Source organism: Mauremys reevesii, linkage group 6, assembly GCF_016161935.1.
Source record: "Mauremys reevesii isolate NIE-2019 linkage group 6, ASM1616193v1, whole genome shotgun sequence".
Taxonomy (NCBI): Eukaryota; Metazoa; Chordata; order Testudines; family Geoemydidae; genus Mauremys; species Mauremys reevesii.
Genome location: NC_052628.1, coordinates 27,154,025 through 27,179,636, shown reverse-complemented (window position 1 = coordinate 27,179,636; position 25,612 = coordinate 27,154,025). Strand labels below are relative to the sequence as shown.

Below are 25,612 nucleotides of genomic sequence, written 5' to 3'. Positions count from 1 at the left end.
CATTCAGTGGCAGAGGCCAGGAAAGAATTAAGTGAGCGCGAAGAGTGGAGGCAGGACGCGATGCTGAGGCTAATGGGGGAGCAAACAGGCATGATGAAGTGTCTGTTGGGGGAGCAAACGGACAGGATGAAGCATCTGTTGGAGCTGCAGGAAAGGCAACAAGAGCACAGACCCTCACTGCATCCACCATATAACCGCCTACCCTCCTCCCCATGTTCCATAGCCTCCTCACACAGATGCCCAAGAACGCGGGGTGGGGAGGCTCCGGGCACCCAGCCACTCCACTCCAGAGGATGGCCCAAGCAACAGAAGGCTGTCATTCAAACAGTTTGATTTTTAGCATGGCTACAATAAGCAATGTGGCCTTGTTCTTCCCTCCTCCCCAACCCCACCCGGGCTACCTTGTCCGTTATCTCATTTATTTTTAATTAATAAAGAAAGAATGCATGGTTTCAAAACAATAGTTACTGTATTTTGAAGGGGGGAGGGTGGTTGTCTTACAGGGAATTAAAATTAACAAAGGGGGCGAGTTTGCATCAAGGAGAAACACACACAACTGTCACACCGAAGCCTGGCCAGTCATGAAGCTGGTTTTCAAAGTCTCTCTGACGTGCAGCACACCTTGCTGTGCTCTTCTAATCACCCTGGTGTCTGGCTGCTCAAAATCGGACGCCAGGGGATTTGCCTCAACCTCCCACCCCACCATAAACATCTCCCCCTTACTCTCACAGATATTATGGGAGCACACAGCAAGCAGCAATAACAATGGGAATGTTGGTTGCACTGAGGTCTGACCAACAGTGCCAGTGAGCTTTTAAACGTCCAAAGGCACATTCTACCACCATTCTGCACTTGCTCAGCCTGTAGTTGAACTGCTCCTTACTACTGTCCAGGCTTCATGAACGGATCCCCCGAGCCGGAGAGCAGAGTTGCAGCGGAAGCGGTGGACGAGGACGGTTAGCAGTCCTACTGCACCGTCTGCTGCCAGCAGCACCCAGGAGGACCAGAACGGATCCCCCAAGGCCGTCGCTGGGGTGCAGGAGAGCAGAGTTGCAGCGGAAGTGGTGGAGCCATACACCATGCCCTGGAGGCTGCTAGGAGCCAGGCAGGGAAGATGTTCCCAGAACCCCCAGTCAAGCTACATGTCCGACGAGGATGGTTAGCAGTCCTACTGCACCCTCTGCTGTGAAGGCAAGGAGCTGCTGCTGTGTAGCAGCGCCAGCTGTTGCAGGTGCTTCTGTGTCTAATGCTTGGAGGTCCAGGTAGGGCAAGGTACCTTGGCCAAGGCAAACAAGCAAGAGCCCTGGAGCTGTTACATGTGTCAACCACAAAAGTGCTATGGGGTGTTATAGCACTGGCTGGACTGGAATGTGTGGCTGCAAGACTTCTTCACCAGCGACAAAGGACAGGAATATGATGCACCTAAAATCTAAAAAGGCCCGCACATTTCCCAGAGTTATTACCCTTGATAACAGAACATTAATGATTGCATTGGCTACTTGGATCACAGCAGCCCCCACAATAGACTTGCCCACAACAGCAGTGGTGACGGTGAGCTGAGCAGGCCCCATGCTTGCCGTGGTATGGCGTCTGCACGGGTAACCCAGGGAAAAAGGCGCGAAACAATTGTCTGCCATTGTTTTCACAGAGGGAGCGATGACTGATGACATGTACCCAAAACCACCTGCAACAGTGTTTTGGCTCTATCAGGCATTGGGAGCTTAACCCAGAATTCCAGTGGGCGGCGGAGACTGCGGGAACTGTGGGATAGCTACCCACAGTGCACCGCTCCGTAAGTCGATGCTAGTCACAGTAGTGAGGACGCACTCCGCCGACTTAATGCGCTTAGTGTGGACATACGCAATCAACTGTATAAAATTGATTTCTAAAAATCGACTTCTATAAAATCGACCTAATTTCGTAGTGTAGACATACCTTAAGTGTAAAAGCCTTTATTTGATCTGACAGTGATACGTCTGAGATTTACTGCCATCTTCATTTTGTCCTGGATAATCCTGCAATGCCTAGTACTTGGATTTGCTGGAGACAGCCATAACTTAGATTAGCAAACAGGAAGTTGGACACTTTGAATAGACAGTATTCTTGCTTGGGAGGAAAGCTAGATCATTCACAGAAGTTCTCCACTTCTTTGAACAGCTCTGCAAAGTGGGAGAGTTTGTCTTTTGCCATAGTTCCCTGATTAGATCAGGCTTACATGCTCCAGAAAGCTGCTAATCTTGTGGCCAAGACAGTGCATAGTATCAGATCTATTTATGAGATATGTGTTAATTTAAATGGTCAACGTGGGTGGTGTTTTTAAACCTCAATAATCCAGATTTCTCTTTTAAATTAAACTGCATCTCTCTGCTTTTGCCCTCCTGTGTGTGTGGGGCAGCGGGGAGGGAGGGGAAATGGAAAGCCAACAAAATAAAATGAGTTTGGCTTGATTTTTTTCTTTTAATTGATAGTATACTTTTGTCGTGTTCTTATTAGCGTTAAATGCTCTTACAACAAGCATGGTCAAAATTCATAATGATAGGGAAATGACCCTTTTTATAATTTTGGGTTAGCAACATGTAACCCTTCATCTGCATTGTGCTTTAGGGGATTTCATCATTCTTTTGTATAACAGTGAAATTCTGTGATCTGCTTTTAAATGGTGTTTCTATTCAGGATGGTTCATGTTTCCAGAGAGAGAAAATTAGTATTCGTTGTTTGGCACTACCATTTAAGAGAGTTTTATATTTGATTTTGTTGGATTGGCTAATTTGTATGAAGGTTGTTGCTGCCTTGAAATATGTGAAAGGACACTTTATTATATTAAAGGCTTCAATCCTCTGCCAAACTCTCATTTGAAATAATAGCGAGCATTTTCATAAGGGCTTGATTTTCAAACAGTTGTGTGTTCAGTTGCAATCCTAATTTGCATTGGTAATTAGCACAGTTGCATGCACGAACTGGGTATTTGTATGTGACAATTGCAAGTTATGTACTGTTTGCTGGACAGGCTCCTGATTTGTTCATGTATTCATTCTATTTTCACACAAATTAGGCATGCACATCCAATTTTTCAAAAATCAGGCCCAAATTACATGTAAAGCTAACCATGGAAAAGCATTCTAGGGAAAATGGGAGAAGTGCTTTCACTTGATTTTAAAACTGGGCTGGACAGAGCAATAGAAACATACTGAAACAATCATCTTAGTCACAGCTGGACTAAACGACCCGGAAGGCTGTTTTCATCTCTGTGATTAAACGTGTCAGCTCAAAAAATGCTAACCGCTCTCTGTTCATTTTTAGGCAATTCGCAGCTTTCAGGTGGCCTTGCACATCTATCCAGTGAGCCCTGAACTATGGAAGGAAGACCTTACCTGGGCAAGAAAGCTGCATGAACAGCAAAAGAAAGCCACAAAGACTAAGGCGATGCAAGCTGAGGCAAAAGAAGCAGATGTTGCCCATGAATCAATCCCAGACTATGACTTTGAAAGTGATGAGATTGTGGCAGTTTGCGCAGCTATCGCGGAGAAGGAGAAAACTGTTTCAGCAACTAAAACAGTAGTGATTGTGTCTGCTTCAGGCACAGTAGAGACCATAACTGAGAAGGAGGAATGTTCTACAACCCCCGATGATGCCGTTTTTATCAGAGCCCGATAGTGCAGCATAATCTTTTGCTGGTATTCTTTTGAAAGCTAATGTTATTTATCAAGTGTTGGAAGAATTTTTTTTAGCAGCAGTGGAACAGGGTAAAATAGAATGGGTCATTATTTCTGAAGTAGATTTTTCAGAGGAAAAGTGTTTTAAAGACAATGTGAAAAAACAACAGATAAGCGAAAACCTGAATTCCTGCTGCATCCATACTATCAACTAGGCGTTGATATTAAAACCCATATTTTAAGACTTCACAAATATAATTTGAAAACACAAATTATATTACCATAACTGCTTTCATCCAACTCAATTTCTTAACTGCACAGTCTAAACAACATCTGCTGTTTCTCTTGTAATTAATTATCAGTTACTTAAAAAGAAACCGGAAAAGAGAAAGTTGATTTAAGTATTACAGTTCAAACCTGTTAATAATTAACATTATAGATCAATGCAAGTGAAGTGTGACTCTGAAAGCTTGTTCTCAGAAGTCTTTATTTTCAATAGGGAATAGGGTTTTTCATGAAGAAGTTACAGATCACAGATACTCCTTGTAAACCTGGGGTCAGATTCCAAGCCCATCTTCTTACCTTGACCCATCCCAGTATAGTTAAGTATATCTCTTTATATGCCACAGTACATAAAATGTTAGGAGTCCCCAGTGCACAGTGGGGAATGGAGTAGGAATAAATCTTTAGATGCAATTCTTTTGTGCTATGATGATTCTACAGTAAGACTACAAAGAAGGGAATCTATTGCTGTGTTGTTTGGTCACGTTCCCTGTGGTATGGCATTGCACTCATAAAGAGTTAGATGATTTTTGGTTTTTAACAGGCCACTTCTTCAGGATAGCATTTATTCCTGTTGCTTTGTGGGGACTGTGTACACTTGCTTAAATAAATGAACAAAATACATCTTGTGCTGCAGAGAAGGAACACAGAATGCTTCATTTTATTTGCTGGCTGGTTAATTCTGAAATTTCAGTAATTCATAATGGGCCTCCCTTTCATGGGTGGGGTTCTAATGTATATATGGGATATATATATACATATATGGGATATGTGTGTGTATAATCTTTCCCTTCTGTGACAAAAAAACATTTAAAGCTCTTTGTTTTGTAATTTGGAAAACATATCTTCTCCAGGGCTGATATGCATAGGCTAAATTTCAGCTCAGATTAAATTTTCCTTAATCCCTCAAAGACAGGCTTTATAATAGAACTACTAATAAACCTATACTTGTTGCACTAGCAGGCACTGTAAAACTGTTTTACTATATATGTTAATAAGACCATCTATACAGCCATGAAAGGGTCATCCTGTTATTGCACAGCCTCAAGAGGATCATTGTTCCATTAAGGTAGTGTTGGCACTGAGAGGGATCAGAGCAGATCTTTCAGGTACAGGGAAATTCTCCTACTTGAAGATTTGTTCATGGGGCTGTAATTCTACTTGTATGCATTGGTAGGATATATTTGCTATGTCTCACTTGGAGAGAATTGGACTAGATGACCTGATATGTCTTTTCATTCTATGCCTTCCAGTGTGTGGTACATTCATGGGTGCAAAGAGTTTTCCTCCTTCCTCCTGTCCTAAATTTATATAAACCCATGTCTGCTCCCATTGAAATTAGTTGTAAAATTCTCATTGACTTCAGAGGTGCAGTGTCAGGCTCATGAAAAGATGCCCTTGCATACTGTCAACTTGGGTGGATTGCTGGGCCAGGTTTGAGAGGTCTGCGCTTACATCCCAAATGTGCAGAACATGCGTTTCCCTCTGATTTGATTAAAGATTAGATTATTACTTCCAGGTAGTGAGGTGAGCAGTAACGTCTTGTATGAGGGAGCACCTAGCACACTTCTTGTGATGGTGTGTTATTCCCAAATTGGGAAGTTTGACATCTGGTGGTATGAACCTCATTCTAATGTTGTACAGTGTTTTGTGTTTTGCATGTTTAGGTCTTGCTTGTTGGATATCTCTATATTGTAAATAAAGCATGGACTTCCCTGCCCATCATTGGTGGCTGTTTATTGTGGAAACTGGGTCATCAGAGGGAGGTGTGCTGGGAAGGGAGGTGTGCCCCTGATGTTTAGTATGTTATGTAGTGTACTTGATCAACCTATTGCCTTTTGTTTCTGAAAGTATTAATATTTTTTGTATATTACTCTAAAACGTAATCATTACAGTAAAAATTGGTATCTTGACCAATACTTAAAAATATCCAACTTCTAGCCAAAGCAAGAGTTTTCGGTCCCAAAGAGGGAAAGCATTTGAACTGAAAGGGAAATATCTTTGAAACATATTTATGCTTCAATTGCCGGAATTTATAGCCTCAGGCAATTACAGGTAGCAATGGAAACAAAATTGGTATTTTCCACTTTTCAAGGCTTCTAACAACTTACGCTTTAATATTTCACACCGTAGTTTAGTAGAAAAACTACAGGAAGTGTTTGTGGTTTATCTGTAGGGGCACAATTGTGGCAAGATCAGGCAATAAAAGGATGTTGGAGAACAGTTTTTTGTCTATATATTTTCCATTCAAATATACTGTATACTACATAACATAGCTATGTCACAGAGTTAGAGTTAAAAATTAGAGAAATTAAGATGTAGGCAAGGGTTGCAGCACTTCATCACCATGATAAGGAACTTACACACACACCCTCCACAAAACAGATTAGATCAGATCAGGAGAAGAGAGATGCTTTCCAGTTAAATTTGAGGAGACATGTTGTGTGGATGAAGGAGGACTGTTCAGATGACACAAGCATCACAGATGGCTGTTACACAAACAGTGGTGAGATAGCATGAGACCAGTCAATGCTAGAAAAGTAGCAATTTTCTCCAACGTAATGAGCAGAGCTTGGGACCTGGATGAAAGCTAGCTAGCTGAGACTCAATTCAGTCGAGACACAGATAATATTGGTAGGTGTGGGAAGGAATGCAAGAGGTTCTGTGACTGAGGTAGTGTCACACAGGTTCACGACTTTGATAGGTTGTTTTAGATCCACATCTAGTCCTGGATGCTGAGATAGCTGCAGTGGTTAAGAGTGTTTTCCCCCTCCTCTGCGCCTAGTGAGAAGTCTGACTATTAATTTTAGATACTGATTGTCACTTCAAGAGTTACTCCAGGCCATAGAACTTCCCCAAAACAATCCCTCAAGTGTATCTTGTCATGGGATAAAAGGGAAGGTCCTTCCATGGATTGAGAACTGTTCATTCACGCAAACCTCAATTGCTCCAAAGTTAGTGGAAAGCAAGCACAGCAAGGGTGAGAGCACCGCCAAAGATTTTTATGTAATAATTTTGAATGAAGACTCAAGTGTGTTTTGGAATAATGTATCCAGCTCAGTGGTCCCCAACCTTTTTGGTTGGCAGGCGCCAGCCGAAGGACCACTGTGGCGGTGGAGCTTCCACCAAAATGCCGCCGAATTTCGGCGGCGACGCCTTTCAATGACGCCACTTGCCGTCGACAAGCGATGTCAGCGAGAGGCGTCCCCGCCGAAATTCAGGAGCGACGCCTCTCGATGACGTCACTTGTTGGTGACAAGCGTCGTCATCAAGAGGCGTCCCCGCCGAAATGCCGTTGAAATTCGGCGGCATTTCGGCGGGTGCTCTCCCGGGGGCCAGGATGTAGGCGCATTAAAATGCCCCTATGGGCGCATCGTGTTGGGGACCACTGATCTAGCTGTACTCCAACAGAGACTCTGCAGGATGACTCCTCGTTAACGGTGATAGTTGTGTAGTGCTTTGGAAACAGAAGGAATGGAGGACATTTTCACAGCTGTTAAATAGCGTGGTTTGAAAGTTGTGGTTTATTAAGATGAGGGCCGATGGACTGGCACTGAGCGAATTACACACACAATTAAAGACTTGCATAAACTCCTGAACTCAAGCGGAATGTTTCCATTTAATTGCGATCTCCAAAATGATTTTGGTCAGTACAACTGCTTCTTAAACATATCATCAATATCAGGCTCAGGATTTTAATTACAATAAAGCAATTCACATGAAAACACTGTAAGCAACATAACATGCTTAATATTTCTTTGACAATTTTTTTCCCAAAGATCTGTACAGAATTAATGTTTGATACTACAATGCTGCTGGAACAAGATCTATCTTTTAAAACGTAAACACAAAACTCCTTTTCATCACTGGTTAACAGTTATTTATGGCACTACATTTTAGTGGTAAATAATTCTCCTTGGGGACTGAGTATGGGGTATGGGATTATATACCTGTACTTTGTAATGAAGATTCTGCTTTGCTTGTTTCATATGATTATGTGATGGAATATCAGATTACGCAATGATAAGATTCTTTTTACTCATTTAAAGTAAAAGGATAAATGTTATAAAAAATACCTTTAGTACATTGGGGATTTTTAAACTAGAGTGAATATTAAAAATATTAACCAGGAATTGAAAGTTTTAGGCCCCAACCCCAAAAGCAGTTTATCCAAATGCTTAATTTTATTCATGTGAAGAGTCTGATTGACTTCAGTTGGACTGCTTGTGAGTGCCATTAAGCATGTGTGTAAGAGTGCAAGGTTGGGGCCTTAGTACTTAGAAAGGAGAAATTGTGTTCTGCAGATAAATATTCACAGCACATAAATAAAATCTAGCTTTTTAGAATGTACACACACTGGAAAGAATATTTTCAACTAAAAAGATGTGTTTTCTTTTCTCCCTTAATAGCACATAATGTTTCCATTTAATTCAAAAGGTTTTTATTTGATCCCATCTAGAGAACTAGTTCTCCACCTGCCTGTAAACTTGTATGGAAAACAAACCTAACTCAAGAATGTCTATCAGCAGCCAGCACTATTCGGAGGAAATGAAGGCTGGCAATTGTTTCTATATACCTTGTATTAATAATAAACCTTCTCATAGAGAAGAATAGATTTTTAAATATTTTAAATGATATTTACAGCAATAAAAATTCACATTTTCACGCATTAGTGAGACTCTTTAAAATTGTACACCAGGCAGTTGTCATAGTATCTCTACTCAGGTCCCAGTAACTGTCTCGCCTTCAGCTCTCTAGTACCCAGAGACTTAAACCCTTGATAGTTGTGGCAGGAGGGGGGAGAGAAAATACGTTTCTAGCAGATTTGGACAAAAATGACAGATCTTTTCAGCCATAGAGTCCCAGCAGCAATCCTATGTCACAGAGCAATACAAGGTCATAACGGTGTATGTTTCCAAACCCATTAGATCTGTCCTGTATGTTTTGTGACAGCAGGGCCTGTTTGTAGCAACTGCTCCATGGTATGATCCTCAGTAGTCTGGAAGAACTGTACCCATCACATGGCAACAGAAAAATAGCCCTTCAGAGTGTAGCTGACCCCCGGTTCCCTTTAGTAGGCAGAGTGCGTGTCTATTGCACCAGTTTTTCCAAAGTATTGGGAAAGGATCATGTGTGTGTGATTCCTTTCATTGCTATATACACTTTTCTGATAAGTTCAATGTTTCACTGGGAAAGGTGACCTGGAGGGAGCTGCTTTTGGGCACAGAACTGGCTTCGCCAACAGACCCGACTTCATTCACCAGAAAGACACTCTCAGAGTCCTGTCCCGGCAAAGAGTCTGAGGTCTCTGAGCTGCGTAGTGTCCTCACTGATGTAGTGTCACACTGAGCCAGACCAGCACTGGTTCCTGGCAGCAGCATGCGACCCCCAGTGCTACTTTCGCTTAGCTCTGGAGGGTAGAGCAGTGTCTGTGAGGTGCTACTGATCTCCCTCAGCTCCCGGGAGATGAAGGAGGGTGAGTGGCTGGACATGGCGGAGGAGGTTCGGCGTCCATCCGCACAGTTGAAATTGTTCCCGGAGTGTTGCCTTCGAGCCCCTCCAATGCGGCAAAAGAGGCACTTGATTTTCTCTATGACTTTGCTGAGCACTGTCTTGCGGAGGAGGATGTAGACCCAGGGGTCCAGGATGGGGTTCACTGAAGCAATGCGGATGGCCTGCAAGTCGGGGTTTTGACTGACATCCTTCACTACGTCTGGCCGGTACAGTTGGTTCACAAAGACACGTACCTGTCAAGGGGAAAAGAAAGACCCATATTTACAGTTCAATCCAGCAAACTAGAGATGACATTTAAAAAAAATCAGGCTTAGCAATTGCATGTTACAACAAGGGGAGAGGTTGGCAAAGCCAAGCTTCTCATGTCATCAGCAGCTTTATTTTTGGAAAGGGCAAAGATCAAGGAATGAACTCTGCTGTAAATTGACCTTTTTTCCTTACTCTTGAGGGAAAGAACCACTCTCTTTCCCCCTCCTGATTACTGCCTACACCCCTGAAGTATCCTTGTATCCATGAACCTTTCCAGTTCATCCCTAAAGTTTTTTAATTTTCAAATCCCAGGTGGTGGTTTTTCCTTCTCTTTATAGAACCCAGAATTCAAGATTTAGACCCAAATCCTTGTATAACCAAATCTTTGCCAGCCAGGGGTACAGGAGGCCCTAGGTCAATTGAGGAGACCTAATCATTGCATATTTCCTCCAGCTAGGCTCTCATAATTGTATGTTTAAAACCAAATGAAACCCACATTACCAGCTATCAGGCAAACTGGTCTCCAGAGACAAGCCCAGAGCTGCCTAATCCCTAGTTTAGAAATATTTGTGCTGACAGCTTCCATTATTAGAGCTTCAAGGCAATGTTTTAATACCTACAACATTCTGCTTGTTGGAGCTTGTTTTAAGAAATGCTAACAGCTGCCTCTAACGGCCAGATTTTTCATTGATTAGGATGATTCCAGGACTGAGCAGAATTGTTTAGATCTTCCCAGCTGGGTCTGCATCTAGGTTTGGATTGAAAGGTGCAAAAGTAATAACCCTGAAATATTCAGGATGTTCAGTTCAATTGTTGAGATACAGAAGTTTGTTTCAATAGTGTTTCTAAGTAACCACACAGAAATTTTGTAGTGAATTAACACTTGATTGGGATCTTGTTTATCCATGGTAGCATTTGACCATTCAGACTCCTTGCTTTAAAGAGAGGGGAAAACAACAGCACAGTTCTAGCTCATTCATTAAGAGCCCTTGCAATCACTACTGTGCATAAAGTCCAGTCCAACACTAATGTCAATGAGGTTATCTTTCTAGCGACCTTAATGAGTACTGGCTTGGACACATAGAGCTTATTATGTTGAACTGTCCCAAGCTGAAAAGTTTCAAACAATAATTTTAACTAACAATCAGGACTTGAAATGTGTCCCAGGAATAGGAAAGCCATTGGAAAGCCGTTCCTGTGGAAGACTCTACCTGCTTTGCAGACACTCAGGTAAGTTTAGGCAAATCAACTTTCCTTATATATCATATCATAAATATCCAGTACCAATAATAGATTTTATGAATTCCCCTCTTTGTCTTGACTTCTGAAGTGAATGTTTGTCAGGTTTTGGGCCAGTTGGATACGGTTTCAGACAAGGGGTTTAAATGAAGCGAAGGAAAACATAAGCAAACCTCTAAAGTCATATTTACCAGAAAAGTGTGTGTGAAACAATCCAAGTCTGATGAAAAATTTCACAATTCTGTACAGTAATGTGAGGTTTGGATTGATTCTTCCTACATAAGAATTCAGGACTTGAATTCATGCCCACCAACTTTAAATTCAGCAACTTAAAAAAAAAGCCAGGTCCACCTCTTGAGTGGGAATTTGAGTCTAATATGTGTATCACTTTAAGATAGTGAGTATCTGATGGTTCCTGTGCTGTCCTGCTCAGTCTGTAGTAATCATTTTCTGAGCTATCGCTGTGTAATCTATATTCAGGAATGCATTCCTTTACCTGCTTAAAGTCAGATAATTACTAGGTAGAGATACAAGTATCAGTCAGTGTATCGCGATCAGTATAGCTACCAATTAGTTCCTCTTAAAGGGATTTTTTTTTTGGTTACTATATTAGGAAGCAAAATTGCTACCTTTTCTGACCAGAGTGGTCCCCTTGTATCACTGCTTGAAGAATAATTGAAATAAGACACTTATTTATAATGTATTTCCTCTATACATTAAAATACATAAAATGTGGCCAAATTCTACAGAATTGTAGTGAAGAAAGGCCTTCACCATTTGGCCCTGAGAGCTTGTGTTAGTGTAATAAAAGTAATCTGATTATTTAGCTTGACCACAAAGTCTGGTGGAGAATCTTACCACTAGGTGGCACCATTGTCACACTTTTAAAAGCTCCTCTTCCTGTCTCTAGTTTGAGGAAACACTGGAAGATCAGTTACCAACTATGGTACTTGCTTTGATAGAGAGAGGTACCATGAAAGACATGCCATGGGCAATTTAATGTTCTTTGAACGCATTACCAATGCCAGCCGCAAACCATGCAGACACTAAAGAGTTCTGCTGCTTAACTCCCACCCTCTGAGATGAACTTCAGCACTGGAATGCTGTCATCTCTCTTACACAGGCTCTGTGTCTGAGAAGGGGCTGTCAGAATTCCAGAAAGCAGCAGTGTTAGCTTTCTTTGACATCTGCTCTTTGGTTTTAAAAGCCATTCTTGGAAGAGTCAGTTAGTTATTTGTGTACAGAGGAGAAGAATAATGCTAATATTTAAAAAAAAAATCTAAGAAATATAAAGTTTAAATTGCCAGAGAGGATTTTTCTCCTGATCCTTTCCTCCTAGAAGATTATTTTTAAAATGCAAAGGGCTTCTTCCACAGGAAGTTCAAATATACCCTGCAAATGTATATACATCTGTCTTGACACAGACCATTTCATCTTTGCTGAAGGACTGCCTGCACTGACAGCTAGGGCTTCATAAGAGAGCATATTGTGATTAGAAGCACAGTATTTATTTTCCTTCAGCCCCTTTCAACTGACATTTATACTCCATGTAAACAAGATCAGGAAGAAATCAGCAAAGGAGGATACAGTACCACTGATACATTAAACTGATACAGCAGGGGCATCTTGAAAGAATTTGCCAAAACCACTCATAAGAAATGTGTTATTGTTCCAACTTTAAAATTTGATCTTTTTCATTCTGTTTTTACATAGCTGTAATTTTGGACCATCAGTTTAATGTGAATGATTAAAAAGTAAATGTAGTTATCAGCTAGCAGCGTCTGAACAGGAAATTCATGTACTTGACACATCCCTTTATGTTTACCTGGTAGAGCTTACTGTAATATGAGAATCTATTGTAGTGCTGATTAAATAGTTGATAATGATTTCCAATCACTAACAATGTCTGGTTACATTGCAGCAAAGCACCTTATGATGTCTATATTCCGAATAGTCCACTGACAGATGTATCCTAGGTATGTATAAAAGACACTTAATTCGGGCCTACTTTGTGAAAACTTTAGAATGTACACAGCTATTACTACATTCCCAACAAGCCTATATACCATAGCTTTTATCACAAAATCCAATGGCATATCAAACTAGTTTTACTAGTACATGCCTATACAAACTGCATGTATCATTATTAATCATATGTCTGGCAAAAAAGAAACTGAATGGATCTTCCAGTTCAGTCATTTCTTAAGTAATTGAATTAATATTCACATACAGCATCTTCTGCAGAGCAGCACTGAAGTGCATATAATGTTTTGCTGAAAAATGCTCTTTTACAAGATTGTTTGATGAAGCAAAGTCATCCTGGCCTCTTATGAACATCCAACCAATCCACTCAGTTACCTTAAGGCAATGGATTACTGTGTATCAGAACTAGTTTGACACTTGAAGTTGTCCAGTTTGAAGTTCTAATTAAAGCAAGAAGCAAACTGGGCCTGATCAAAGCCTGGCACCAGAACAGGTTTGCACTAGTTAGATTTCCTGATTACTGGAAGCAAAGAGTGGTTTTTTTAAGGTGTATTAACGAATTGCTTCTCGTGGCTGTGTTGAAATTGTTCTGAAGTTTATGCCCAAGTGATTAGATTCTCGAATCACTTGGCTGCTACTGCTTCTGCTCACACAGTGCAAGAGTCTGGTTTTTGCTTTTCCTTCTGACTAAACGTAAATATAAGTGGCAATTTCTACCCATCTGAAGTACCATCAAGTGCCTTTTATGATAGTTGTTATGCAAAATAAACAAAGGAGCAGCCCTCTACCCAGTTTTCACCTCTCCTTATAAAAACTTCCCCATATCATATATTGACATGCTATAAATAGACACCTAGTTAATAGCAAGCAGGAAACAAATTCTGTAGTTGTGTAAGCCAAATATGCTTTGTCCCACAGGGACTTAGTATTTGTCATAGCTGATCATGCCATTGCTCTAAAATCTAGTCTGCCATCTCATCTGTGGCCATGGACAGTCCTGATACTTCAGAGGAAAAACAAACAAACATTGCAAACACTGGGACAATTATAAATTAAGTTTAAAAACTCCTTTCTGGCCCCTTCAGGTATCAAATGTATGTGGTGGAATATGAGATTTTATTACCCTTACTACTTTGGCGTACCAAGCTAAATTTATTGTTAGAGAGCATTAAATGATCATGCCCTTTAAAAAAATTTGACCACCGGCAGCAATGAATTCCAAAATTTGACTATCATGTATCTTTACTCTTGCGAGAGTGTAAAAGCGAAAACACAAATACTAATTTCTACAATGTTTTCAATCAAATCCCCTCTAATATCACCTTTTCCATACCTTTGACTACCTTTACTGCCATTTTGTAAACCTTGCAATCCTTTAAATATTTCTTTTAAGATGAAGTGACCAATGATGAACTCTGATAAAGGTCTGGACACGTTTTGTATTACTTTCTATCTTATTTCCTTGATCAGACTCTTCACCATGACATCCACAATAACTTCCTGCAAGTTTAGAGCATACAGGTGTATGTGAAAGATTTAGATGATTTTTGCTAGTGTGCATTCCTTTTAGTGTTGTCGGTTCATTTTATCTGTCTTCATGCTCTTTTGTTCTCTCAAGTCCATCTAAAGTTTCTCACAATATTTCATAGATTTTATCAATCAAAGCCATTTAGTGCCATCATAAAACTTCACTGATTCACTGTCCAAATCATTAAAACATTAAAAACACTGAGCTCTGAAAGCATCCCATTATTACCTTCTGTTCACTATGATTCAGTTTCCTATTGTTTAACCATTCTTTAAATAAAGACACGACTTTATTTATTACACCATGGTTATTTCTTTTTCTGAAGTTCTTTAAAAACCTTTTATAAACCTACGTCAATAAAGTCCACTGGATCACCTTATCTATTTTATTATCTCCTGAAAGAGCTCACTCTGAGAAAGTAAGATGATATGATTCTGTCCTACAGAAGCTGTGTTGCTCTGACCCTATTAGGTTATGGTTTATTCAGCTTCTGTCACCAATAGGAAATCAGCTCATCAGAAAATTTCATAGCCACAAAGAAGCCTCTGTGTCTGCTTTATGTAACTGCAGAGTGCCACCAACAGTATCTGGATGCTGCTCCTCTTCCTTATCAGAACAGACTGTTCTGTAACAAGTGAGACCTATCAGTTCCCTCTGTAGTGAGGGCTCTAAGTTTAATCAACAGGATCTGCATTGGCTCATAAAATGTATAGGCGGGTTAATGATTTTCCAGTCTTTCTGCCCAGTGGCTGCTTTTAAAGGTATATTGCATATTCATACCTTCCCTCCACTATTCCACACCTTATTTCCTTCAGAACTCTAAGGGCAGGTCTACACACAAAGTTGTACCAGTGTCATTGAAGCAGGCCAACCTTGCAAGTGTGGATGTAGTTATAGCAGTGCAAAGGTGCTCAGACGGTTATAGCTTAAGCCTGGTCTATGCTTAAAAGTTGTTGATATGGCTACATCAGGGTGTGAAAAGAATGTTTTCCCCAACCTAGCAAACGTAGCATGGAGAGGTGGTGTTCCTACAGCTATGGTAAAACCCCTTCTGTTGGAGTCGCTTGCGCCCACACTACAAGGTTATGCCGGCACAGTGATGTGCCATAGCTATGCTATTTAGTGTAGATATGGCCTGAAACAGTTAAATCAGTACAACATCTATGTGTAGATCAGCCTTTAGGTGTTGTCTTCACTGCTAAAAAAGGTGCGTTTTTACCTCAGGGTAACTAATGTGCATGAGCTATCCTGAGTTAAAAACACAGTGAAGACCAGGCACTTTAGTTTTACCATGAGGTAAAGTAGGCAAGGCCAACCCAAGATTGGGGTATAGAGTTGACCTCCCCTCGCTTACCTTGCAATAAAACTAAAAGTGCCTTGTCTACGCTCTGTTTTTACCTCAGGATGCATGTTACCTTGAGGTACAAAGTACCACACTTTTAGCAGTGAAGACAAGACCTGAGATGGCTGCAGCACATCCTAGCCCTCTTTTCTCTTGGCACCTGCCCGCTCCCACAGTTTATGCACCAGCCTCCCACCAAAACCACTTACCCCCAAAGACCATTAATTTTGATTTTCAACAATCCAGTTGCCTTTCTGGTGGAACCACCCTCACCCCGTATGTTTTGGTTGTTCTTTCTGTAAAAGTTTCTCCATGAATCTTAAATGAAATTGAACCACATCTCTTTGTATTCGGCACTGAAACTTCTTAGTTCCGCCTCTCTATTTGGTCCTGCACGAGATTCACCCACTAGTTTATATTTAGCTTTCAGATCCTTTCTCTTGCATTTACCTATATCCCTTCCAATAATATGGTATTAAAATATTTTTCAGAGTTGTTACAATGTCAGCTTAATCTAATTAAGTATCTTCAGTCCAATGTCAGGAGGTTAGCAATTATATTACCTGAGTGTTGATTGGGTAGGAAAACAGAATAACTGCACAGTTTCTGATCTTGGGCTACACAGCTCTAAGCACAGTTCTTGGATCTGTTGTGTGCATGCACATGGGTGCACATACATTAGGGGGACCAGACAGCAAGTGTGAAAAATCGGGACAGGGGTAGAGGGCAATAGGAGTCTATATAAGAAAAAGACCCTAAAATCGGGACATCTGGTCACCCTAACACACACGCACAGTATATGCTGATACAAAAACCATGCTTTAACTGAGTCAACCTTCCAATTCTTAAGATGTTTTGCAAGACATTACGATGTCCTGCAAGCAATAACATGGCAAAGTGAGCAGTTGTGCCAGGGTGCACTGCAAAACATTAGGCTGAAGGCCAAGTGGCTGCAGCCAAAATGCCAGGATCCAGGCACAGCTGCACTTCACTGAGTTTTATACATGTTAGTAATGTGGCAAAACTGGCCTGACCCCTGCAATTATACTATTTAACTGAATAGTTCACAATCCTAGTTGGCCAATCATATTTCACCCTCATTATGTGGCTCCCTGTTATAATAACCCTGATATGGGGCTATTCCAGGATAGCTGCCACCTACAGTAAACTCCATTACAATTATCTGCATTCTAAAACCATCTCTTTCTAATAACACTCCTACCGCTCAGCTCACAAGATCCTGTTTTGGGAAGGTGGCAACTATGCATAGCCAATTGTTTTTTCTTTTAATGTATCTGAGTCAACAAGAGAAAGAAGTTTGCCAAGTTTTATTTGTAATTTTGTGTTGAGTAGCAAGCACAGACTGCGCCTCAAACTGGTATTTTTGGTATTAACTTCCCCTGGAGTTAAGGTGGAGGGCAAGAAGGAGGTGTAGTTCACTAATCAAAGGTTGGATCCTACTGCCAATGATGTCCATGGCACCAATGGTAGTAGCTTCAAGATTGGACCCCAAGTGATCTGTTCATCTGTTTCAGGAAGTTAGCCAGTCATCAGTGATCATGCCCAGTACTAATGTGATCTCTAGATTACTTAGGGCCAGATTCTGCCACTCTTACTCTAGTTAAGAAATCAACAAGAGTGCCCACAGATTAAGGCATGACTCAAGGAGAGTAAGGGTGGTAGACTCTATCCCTATGATGGTAAACTCTTCAGGACAGGGAGCTTGTTTTTGTACTTTCTGTGACGTGCACAGCACACTGTTGGTGTTATATACGTAATAACCTCGCTCTCCTCTGTGTCTTAACACAGCAACACTGCAAATACTTTAAAAATGCATCAAGCGTCCTCAAGTGCAGGCCTGTCCCAAACCACATTCACTTGCAGTTTGATTTAAAAACAGATTTTAAGATACCTTACAGTCTTGCCAGGATTTTGCTATGATATTTCTCTGAGATACTGGGGAAGCCACTCTTTTTTTTGTCGTATTTTTAACACTACAATGTCAGAGGCACCTGGAGCTGAGGATAAGCATTTATTTTTGTTATCATTCTAAATCAAAATAAGTTTAGATCACTGCCTATGTGTGTGTAATCTCATTAGAATTGTTTTAATAACTTGTGAGAGCCCAGAAAATAGAAGCCTTGTCCTACAGCCACAGACTAAAAGGAGGTGGGTGAGTTTTGCCCCAGAGGACCTGGTGGTGGGGAAGATGGAAAGGGAAGTGCAGTGTTACTTACCACCAGAGGAATGGAGCAGATGACCACAACCAGGGAGGTGGCAATAAGCAAAATGACCATCTGGATCTCTGCTCCAGCCATGCGACGAAAGCTCCTGCGCCGGCGAAAGTCAGACAAGCGGCTGGCGGTGTTGTCTGTGCCCAGGGAGGTGCGTCGCATGAACTGGCGGTGCATGCGAATCAGGGCCACACACACCAAGACATTGCAGACTACTGTGACCATGATTAGGAAGGAGCTGAAGCCGGCATACATGTAGGAGTAGGCGGCATGGGTGGCCTCCTTGGTCTTCCAGTCTATGAAACACCAAGTTTTGGGGTACTGTAAGGTAGATTTGCCCAGTCCCATGCTGGGCAGGGCACAGAAGAGCACATTGGAGACATAGATGGCAAAGAGAGTGAGCCCTGCCAGCTTCTTATCCACATAATGGTTGTAGAAATAGGCATGGTTAATGGCCAGGTACCTTTCTATAGACATGGCACAGATGATACTGAGGCCAGAGAGCCCGAAGAAAAGGAGGATGAAGGAGCTGTATTCACACAGTGCTAGTCCACCCGGCCAGCGGTTCTGCAGGTATGTGGCAATAGTGACTGGGCTCACCAGACAGGTCCCCAAAAGATCGGTGATTGCCAGCCCACACACCAGCGTGTAGAAAGTGGTCTCCTTCTGCTCCTTCCTGGACTTGCAAAGCACCACGATGGCGATCAGGTTGCCCACCACCCCAAAGATGAACATGACAGTGGGGATGGTGGGGGGCTTGCCGTCCCCATGCTCACTGGTGGAACTGTTTGCTGTTGCGTATATGGTGGTGTGGTCAAAAGACATGATGATGAAGATTCTGTTGTTGTGGGTTGTTAGGGGAGATGAAAACAAAAGTGGATCCAAAAATGCAGTTCAAAGACAAGTCCCTCCCTCTCCGTTCCCCCCAAAACGTCAAGGAACAAACTGCAGTTCAAGACAAAAGAGATTCAGTTAAAAAACCTCTGCATTTCAAGGCAAGGGGGGTGAGCTTAAAAAGCAACTGAATTCAAGAAGAAACAGACGCAATGGAAAGTGAAGCCACCAAAAAAAAAGCCTTGCAATTCAGAAAAGCCGCAGTTAATGTTTTTTCTTGGTACAGCTTTTGTTGTGGCTGCTGTTCTATCAGTTTTTGGGCAGGTTCTTGCACTTTCCAAAGTTCAGCTCGGAAACAGATCCCAGCTTCTGAGAGTGGGGACTTTCCCCCTTTCCGGTGCAAGCTGCTCTTTTCCTTGTCTTTACCCCTCAACTTTGTACAAGCAAAGTCTTCCCAATGGTCTTCCTCCAAAAAGAGGTTCAGCTAGATCCTTGAAGCATCGGCGTTGCTCTCCAAACCCTCTTCTTTTGCCGTGTGCGTCCCTGCGAGCCAACAGCTGCTGAGTCCAGTTCCTTGAGAGGTGGAAATGAGGCTTCAGAGGGGCAGAGGTGGGGACTGTCCCAGCCTCGTTCGGGACCCTTTGCGGTGGCCGCGCGCGGGGCGCTGGAGTTATAAAAGCAGCGGGCGCTGGATGGCGGTGGCAGGTGCGTGTCTCTGCTCCCAGGCGCCTCTGCTGGGTGCTGGACTGCGCGGCTGGCAGCTCGGTGCTGAGAGTCCCACTCAGCCCGGCTGTGTGAGCTGTGCCAGTGGCTGGCCCCGGGAGTTCATCCCTCCTCGGAGCATGTGCTGCCGTGTGTGTCACGCTCGCTCACAGGCGGGGCTCGCTGCGCTCCCTTCAAGTGTCTCCAGAGGGGGAGGAGGCAGAGGGGGCAGCTCCCCTGGGCTCCGCCCAGCCCCCGCGCCCGATTGGTCGGGGCAGGGAGAGCACCGCCCGTGGGCGCTACCGCCTCGCCTGCAGCAGCAGCAGCAGCAGCAGCCGCGCGGCGAGCATCTGCTCAGACGGGCTGGGCGGCAGGTTGTGCAGAGCCGCGCCTGGGACGGAGCTTTTAGGAGCACGGTGGATAGATCCCTGGGGCCGGAGGGAGACACCGCAGTGGGGCTGGGTCGGGGGGGACTGGGCATTGGGGGCTGAGGGGAGAGACCAGAGTGGGGTTGGGGGGGCACTGGGAATTGGGGCTGAGGGGAGAGACCAGAGTGGGGTTGGGGGTGGCACTGGGAATTGGGGGCTGAGGGGAGAGACCAGAGTGGGGTTGGGGGGGCACAGGGAATTGGGGGCTGAGGGGAGAGACCAGGGTGGGGTTGGGGGGTACAGGGAATTGGGGGCTCAGGGGAGAGACCAGAGTGGGGTTGGGGGTACAGGGAATTGGGGGCTGAGGAGAGACCAGAGTGGGGTTGGGGGCACAGGGAATTGGGGGCTGAGGAGAGACCAGAGTGGGGTTGGGGGGCACAGGGAATTGGGGCTGAGGGGAGAGACCAGGGTGGGGTTGGGGTACAGGGAATTGGGGGCTGAGGGGAGAGACCAGAGTGGGGTGGGGGGGCACAGGGAATTGGGGGCTGAGGGGAGAGACCAGAGTGGGGTTGAGGGGGTACAGGGAATTGGGGGCCAGGGAGGGAGACCACAGTGGCAGAATGTTAGAAAACTGGGGGACAGGGGAGAGTGACCCCTGGGTGGGGTGGGGCAGGGTGGGGACAGCAGCTGGAGGTGGGGATGGTCTCAGCGAGCGGTGGGAGGGGAGGCAGAGACAGACACTAGAGTGGTGGGTGGTTGTGGCAGGCCAGGTCCAGTAGTGACATGCATCCATTCTCCCTCCTGAGACTCCAGTGCCATCCTGCAGTCCTGGGCTGAGCAGAGAGCGTGGGAAGAAAAGGGGATTCAGGGGAGCCAAAGCTATAGGAGACACTCTCAGGAGAAAAGGAGGAAAGCAAGACTGGAGAAGTGGAGCCAGAGGAGGAGGACGAAGGGGAAGGGAAGGGGCCTGGTGATGGGACAGGAGAACCTATCCACATGCTGGCATGTCGCATGTGAGGTGTCAGCATGGTGTGTCCCAGCACTGCATTGTGAAGCACACTAGGGAGGCAGCAGTTGGCCTGACTTGAGGGTGAGACGCTTGGAGGGAAGCAAAAGGACTGGATGGTGAAGAGCAACTAGCCGGCATTCTTTAAGAGACCATTTAAAGTGGATGTGATTGGCATCATACGCAGCCCAGCCCACCCCCATTTTCAACTCGCTGTTCCTTTGCTTTAAATGTTCAGTAGCTTCCCAGCCAAGCCATATGGGATGTATTGTCTCCCAAGTCCTTTCTGTATGGTTTGGTCATGGCTCCACAGCTTGGGGAAGTTTGTCTGGCTTCCTCCGCATCTAAGAAGTACATAATTAAATCAGACCCGGGGTCTTGTACCAGTAGGGAGAAAGCAAGGCCCCTGAGTTTGCATTTCAGGTTGAGTGCTCTCCATTCCAAGTGATTGCAATGGGAGTGGAGGGCCCTCAGCACCTTGCAGGATCAGGCTGTGAAGGGCCTTCCCAAAAGTAAGTTTCTCTGTACTGAGCACTGGCAGTTTGCTCAGCAGTGTTTTATCATAGAAGCCTCACAAATTTCTGGAATGGAACTTTGGGAGAGGCCCCGTCTCTTCCTCCTCCAGGGCAACGTATAAACTGAAGATGTGCATATGGGAGGTGATGATGTGCCTTGCAATGAGGTAATATGATACCTCTGCTGATGACCATATAAGGAAATGCCTCCCATGTAAAGTTAATTTCACCTCTTGTTTATTAATGACAAGCAACTAAAAGGGATCTCACCTGGGATGGTTTCTAACAGGACGAGTGCAAGAAAAGTGACATGACATTCCAGAGTACAAAATAACAAAGCCCTACAGCAAGAGTTTCTTGTGGCATACAAGAATATCTGCCTTTAGTGTCACAAGATGCTCTCTCTACAACATGGCATGTTGTAATATATATATAATAAAATTTACCTGCATTTGGCATGAGTTCTTTATTATTTAAATATTTACTAAACTCAGGAAGGGTGTGCGTGCGTGTGTGTGTGCGCACGCACATGGGGAAAGGGTTTATATATTACTGTGAAGAACTTGTTTTATTTGGCTCAGGTTGGTAGTGGACAAAAATTGTTGCCAACTGGTTGCTATTTGGTGGCCTTTGTGAAAGGAGCAGATGATCATAGAGTTCCTGGTGCAAAAGTGTCTAGATACAGAGAGACAAATCAAACAAAAATCGCTGCTACAATAGTTCTCTCAGCAAAGGGGCATTAATGACAAGAGTTAGTACTTTCATGTCAGGGTGAAAAACATAGGAGCTGGTCTCCCAGATGTTTTAGAGGAAGGTGAAAAAGCCTGTGCCCTGAAGCATGTGGTTTATATCCCTTATTAAAAAAAAATCCCATCTGATGTAACTAGATGTTTCATTATGATATAAATGTCTAATCATTTTTGAATCCAATGAGTTTGGCCTTTCTGAAACGTGGCAGTGAATTCCTCAGGTTAATTATGAATTGTGTAAAAAAGTATTTTGCTTTATTATCAGTTTGGTTAAGGCACATTGACACAGTAGACAGGGTGTGTGTGTGTGTGTGTGTGTGTGTGTGTGTGTGTGTGTGTGTGTGTGTGTGTGTGTGTGTGTGAGAGAGAGGGAGAGTTTATGTGTTGGAATGGGACACACTTCTGGGGATAGATGACCAGTTTTCAGTGGTGAGTCTGCATACATGTCTGTGGTGTAAGGAAGGAGCGTAATTTGTGGTTCAATCACTTCAGTTTCTAGTGCTGTCAGTCTGGCATATTCAAATACTAAATTAAATTTCAGAATAAAATAAAAAGCTTTCTGTAGTACACTTTATATAACTAAATAGCTGAGACTAACTGATGTTGGTCTTCCTGTTGGGAAAAAAACCACACCAAATTAAACTATTTATGTGCCTTTCAAGTTAAAAGTATGACAGCTCTTCCTCCTTGCACCTGCAAAATCAAGTAAAAAATAAGTTATTTTTCGCTGTTGTTAAGGTGTGATAGCAAAATGATATGTTATGGCAGCACAGCAAAATTGTGTGTGCGTATGTGTGTGTGTGTGTGTGTGTGTGTGTATACAGGATTTGCCTGAGAAGGCAAATTGATAAAATCTTAGGCATCTTTTTATAAACAATTAAAAATATTTGAAAACTAAGGCGTAGCACAGCGACTGTTTTTCTTAATTTTTTTATTGCTTTTTCAATAGATTTTCAGGGCTGCCCAAAGGGGGGACAAGTGGGGCAATTTGCCCTGGGCCCCGCAGGGGCCCCCATGAGAGTTTTTCAGGGTCCCTGGAGCGGGGTTCTTCACTGTGCCGGGTCTTCGGGGTAATTCAGTGGCGGGGGGGCCCCCCGCCGTGAGTCTTTGGGGCACTTCGGCGGTGAGTCCCGAAGCGGAAGGACCCCCCCGCTGCCGAATTGCCGCCGAAGCGGAGCCCCCTGCCGCCGAAGACCCCAGGCCCCCTGAATCCTCTGGGCGACCCTGTAGATTTTTAATCTATTGAAGGAGGAGACATCCTGTTTTTCCTGATCAACAGAGACTTCCCGCACAGATAGGGTGATCAGATGTCCTGATTTTATAGGGACAATCCTGATTTTGGGGTCTTTTTGTTATATAGGCTCCTATTAACGTAGAACCAAATATCAGTGCACAAAACACCCCTCAAAGATACAGAAGTCACTAAACTACCCTTGGAAAATGCTACTTGCTCTCTGAATAGGCCTTTTCTCTGGCAGCATAAAGAGGCCTTAAAGTGGATGTAAGTGCAGTGCAGGGGTAGCAGTCACTACTAGCATAGGGAATGAGGAGACATCCTGTTTCCCCGATCAACAGAGACCTCCTGCACAGATAGGGTGACCAGATGTCCCAATTTTTGGGTTTTTTCTTTATATAGGCTCCTATTACCCCTCCATTCCCATCCCGATTTTTCACACTTGCTGTCTGGTCACCCTATGCACAGAGTCCATTTATAGAATCTAAGCACAGAAGAACAATTTGTTCTTTAGTGCTTCCTCTCTGTTTCACTTCCTGCTTATTATGAATCTGATCATATGAGATGTTGAGATGGTTGCCCCAACTCCACTTGACATACAGAGGGTGCTCAGATCCTTCATCTCTCTCTCTCTCTCTCTCTCTCACACACACACACAGAATTGTGCAAGAAAATAGACACATATGTGTCAGTCTTAAAGAGTTTGTAAAATGCAGGGGAAATAAGAGAAGTGACTGAAAAAGCCATCAGAAGTATACTTTTGAATGCAAGGATACTAAAATCAGCTTCTAAAATGAATATTGTTCTTTTACTAGAACATCCCATGTGACAACATATTAGAAAACAGTCATAAAATAACAAGACCAATTACACACAGATTTGCTTTATCTTGTTTGTTCATTGTGTGAAGACTTGCAAAGCATTAGAAGAATTTAGAAGTTTTAGTAAGCTTGAAACCAAGCTGGAATTTCCTTTTGAACTCACTGTTCTGATTCCTTGTAATACTATCAAGATGAAAATCATAACCACACAAAAGATTTAAAAGCTGAAGAGGAAAGAAGAGGCTTAAAGTGGAACTGAAAAAATTGAAGAAATTCCACTTGCAACATGAACAATCATCAGGCCACAATGACAGTGTCATGCATTTCATAAACAGGTAACCACAAGAGAGTCTTCTGTCTATGTGGAAATCACTAGAGTGACTAAATATAGTGAATAAAAAGCAGCAGAGATAATAATAAAAAAACGTTGTTAGTATCAAGGGCTAAACTAGAAAACAGTGGCACCTATGCACCTTCTAGTAATTCAAATGCCAGCTGCTCTTTGAGTACAAATAAATCAAATACACTCAAATATGTATTTGCATGTATAATTATCAGACTGCCACATGCAAGAAATAAGGTGCAGATTTCTAACGCTGATGGTAATTAACCACTGGAGCAACTTATTTAGTGATGTGGTAGATTCTCTATCACTTGCAACCTTTAAATCAAGACTAGATATTTTTCTAAAAGATATGCTATAGCTCAAACAGAAGTTCTGGGCTTGATGCAAATTATCTGAGATTCTTTGGTCCGTGTTATGCAGGCAGTCAGATTAGATTACCATAATGGTCCCTTCTGGCCTTGTGTTAAAATCTATGAATGTGCCTTTGTGCCTGTGCATGTTTTTGCTGTTGGAGCTTAGGTGGTAATGTTGAAAAAGTGTTGATTACAAGAAATAAACCAATTTGCATGTAATAGGAATGACATCTTTGCATTTTAGTTCTAGTTAGTTTCCTAGTATGCTTCCTTAAAGAAATAACCAAACCAAACCTTCACTCTGATCTAGGTGCTGATGGAAGTTAGAAGCTTGTTTGCACTGACGAGAGCCAGGTGCAGTGTAAGCAGATCTGCTATATAGTGTCTACCTACAGCCCTGCCATTGTTTTTGAATCATGATCTTCACTACTGATCTTAACTTCTTGGGAACAAAGAGAGCCAATTAAAGAAAATGGTCTGGTGGTTTGCAATACGGACAAAGTATCAGAGGGGTAGCCGTGTTAGTCTGGATCTGTAAAAGCAACAAAGAATCCTGTGGCACCTTATAGACTAACAGACGTTTTGCAGCATGAGCTTTCGTGGGTGAATACCTTGCATCCGACGAAGTGGGTATTCACCCACGAAAGCTCATGCTGCAAA

The 25,612-nt window shown here is 43.0% G+C and overlaps 2 protein-coding genes across 5 annotated transcripts in view; one reads left to right on the top strand and one right to left on the bottom strand.

The window, feature by feature from the left end:
* TTC33 (tetratricopeptide repeat domain 33) overlaps positions 1-3,934 on the top strand; it is a 97,449-nt gene extending 93,515 nt beyond the window's left edge. For all 4 annotated transcript variants that reach the window (XM_039545707.1, XM_039545709.1, XM_039545711.1 and 1 more), the window contains one exon: positions 3,301-3,934. In XM_039545707.1, coding sequence (XP_039401641.1) covers positions 3,301-3,654 — 354 coding nt within the window. In that variant the 3' untranslated portion in view covers positions 3,655-3,934. The remainder of the gene's footprint in view (positions 1-3,300) is intronic.
* Positions 3,935-7,535: 3,601 nt separating this feature from the next.
* Positions 7,536-19,741, bottom strand: PTGER4 (prostaglandin E receptor 4). The gene is made up of 2 exons (XM_039545962.1): positions 18,028-19,741; positions 7,536-9,682 (listed from the first exon to the last, which is right to left on the bottom strand). The coding sequence occupies exons 1-2, from the start codon at positions 18,847-18,849 to the stop codon at positions 9,089-9,091; spliced, it is 1,416 nt and encodes a 471-aa protein (XP_039401896.1). The 5' UTR covers positions 18,850-19,741; the 3' UTR covers positions 7,536-9,088.
* Between the last annotated feature and the right edge of the window lie 5,871 nt (positions 19,742-25,612).

Excerpts from the sequence above, each read along its gene's own strand:
- PTGER4 (XM_039545962.1), bottom strand. The coding sequence starts at position 18,849 with ATGTCTTTTGACCACACCACCATATACGCAACAGCAAACAGTTCCACC. Across the intron at positions 9,683-18,027 it reads TCTGCTCCATTCCTCTGGTG|GTACGTGTCTTTGTGAACCA; the intron begins GTAAGTAACACT and ends TCCCCTTGACAG.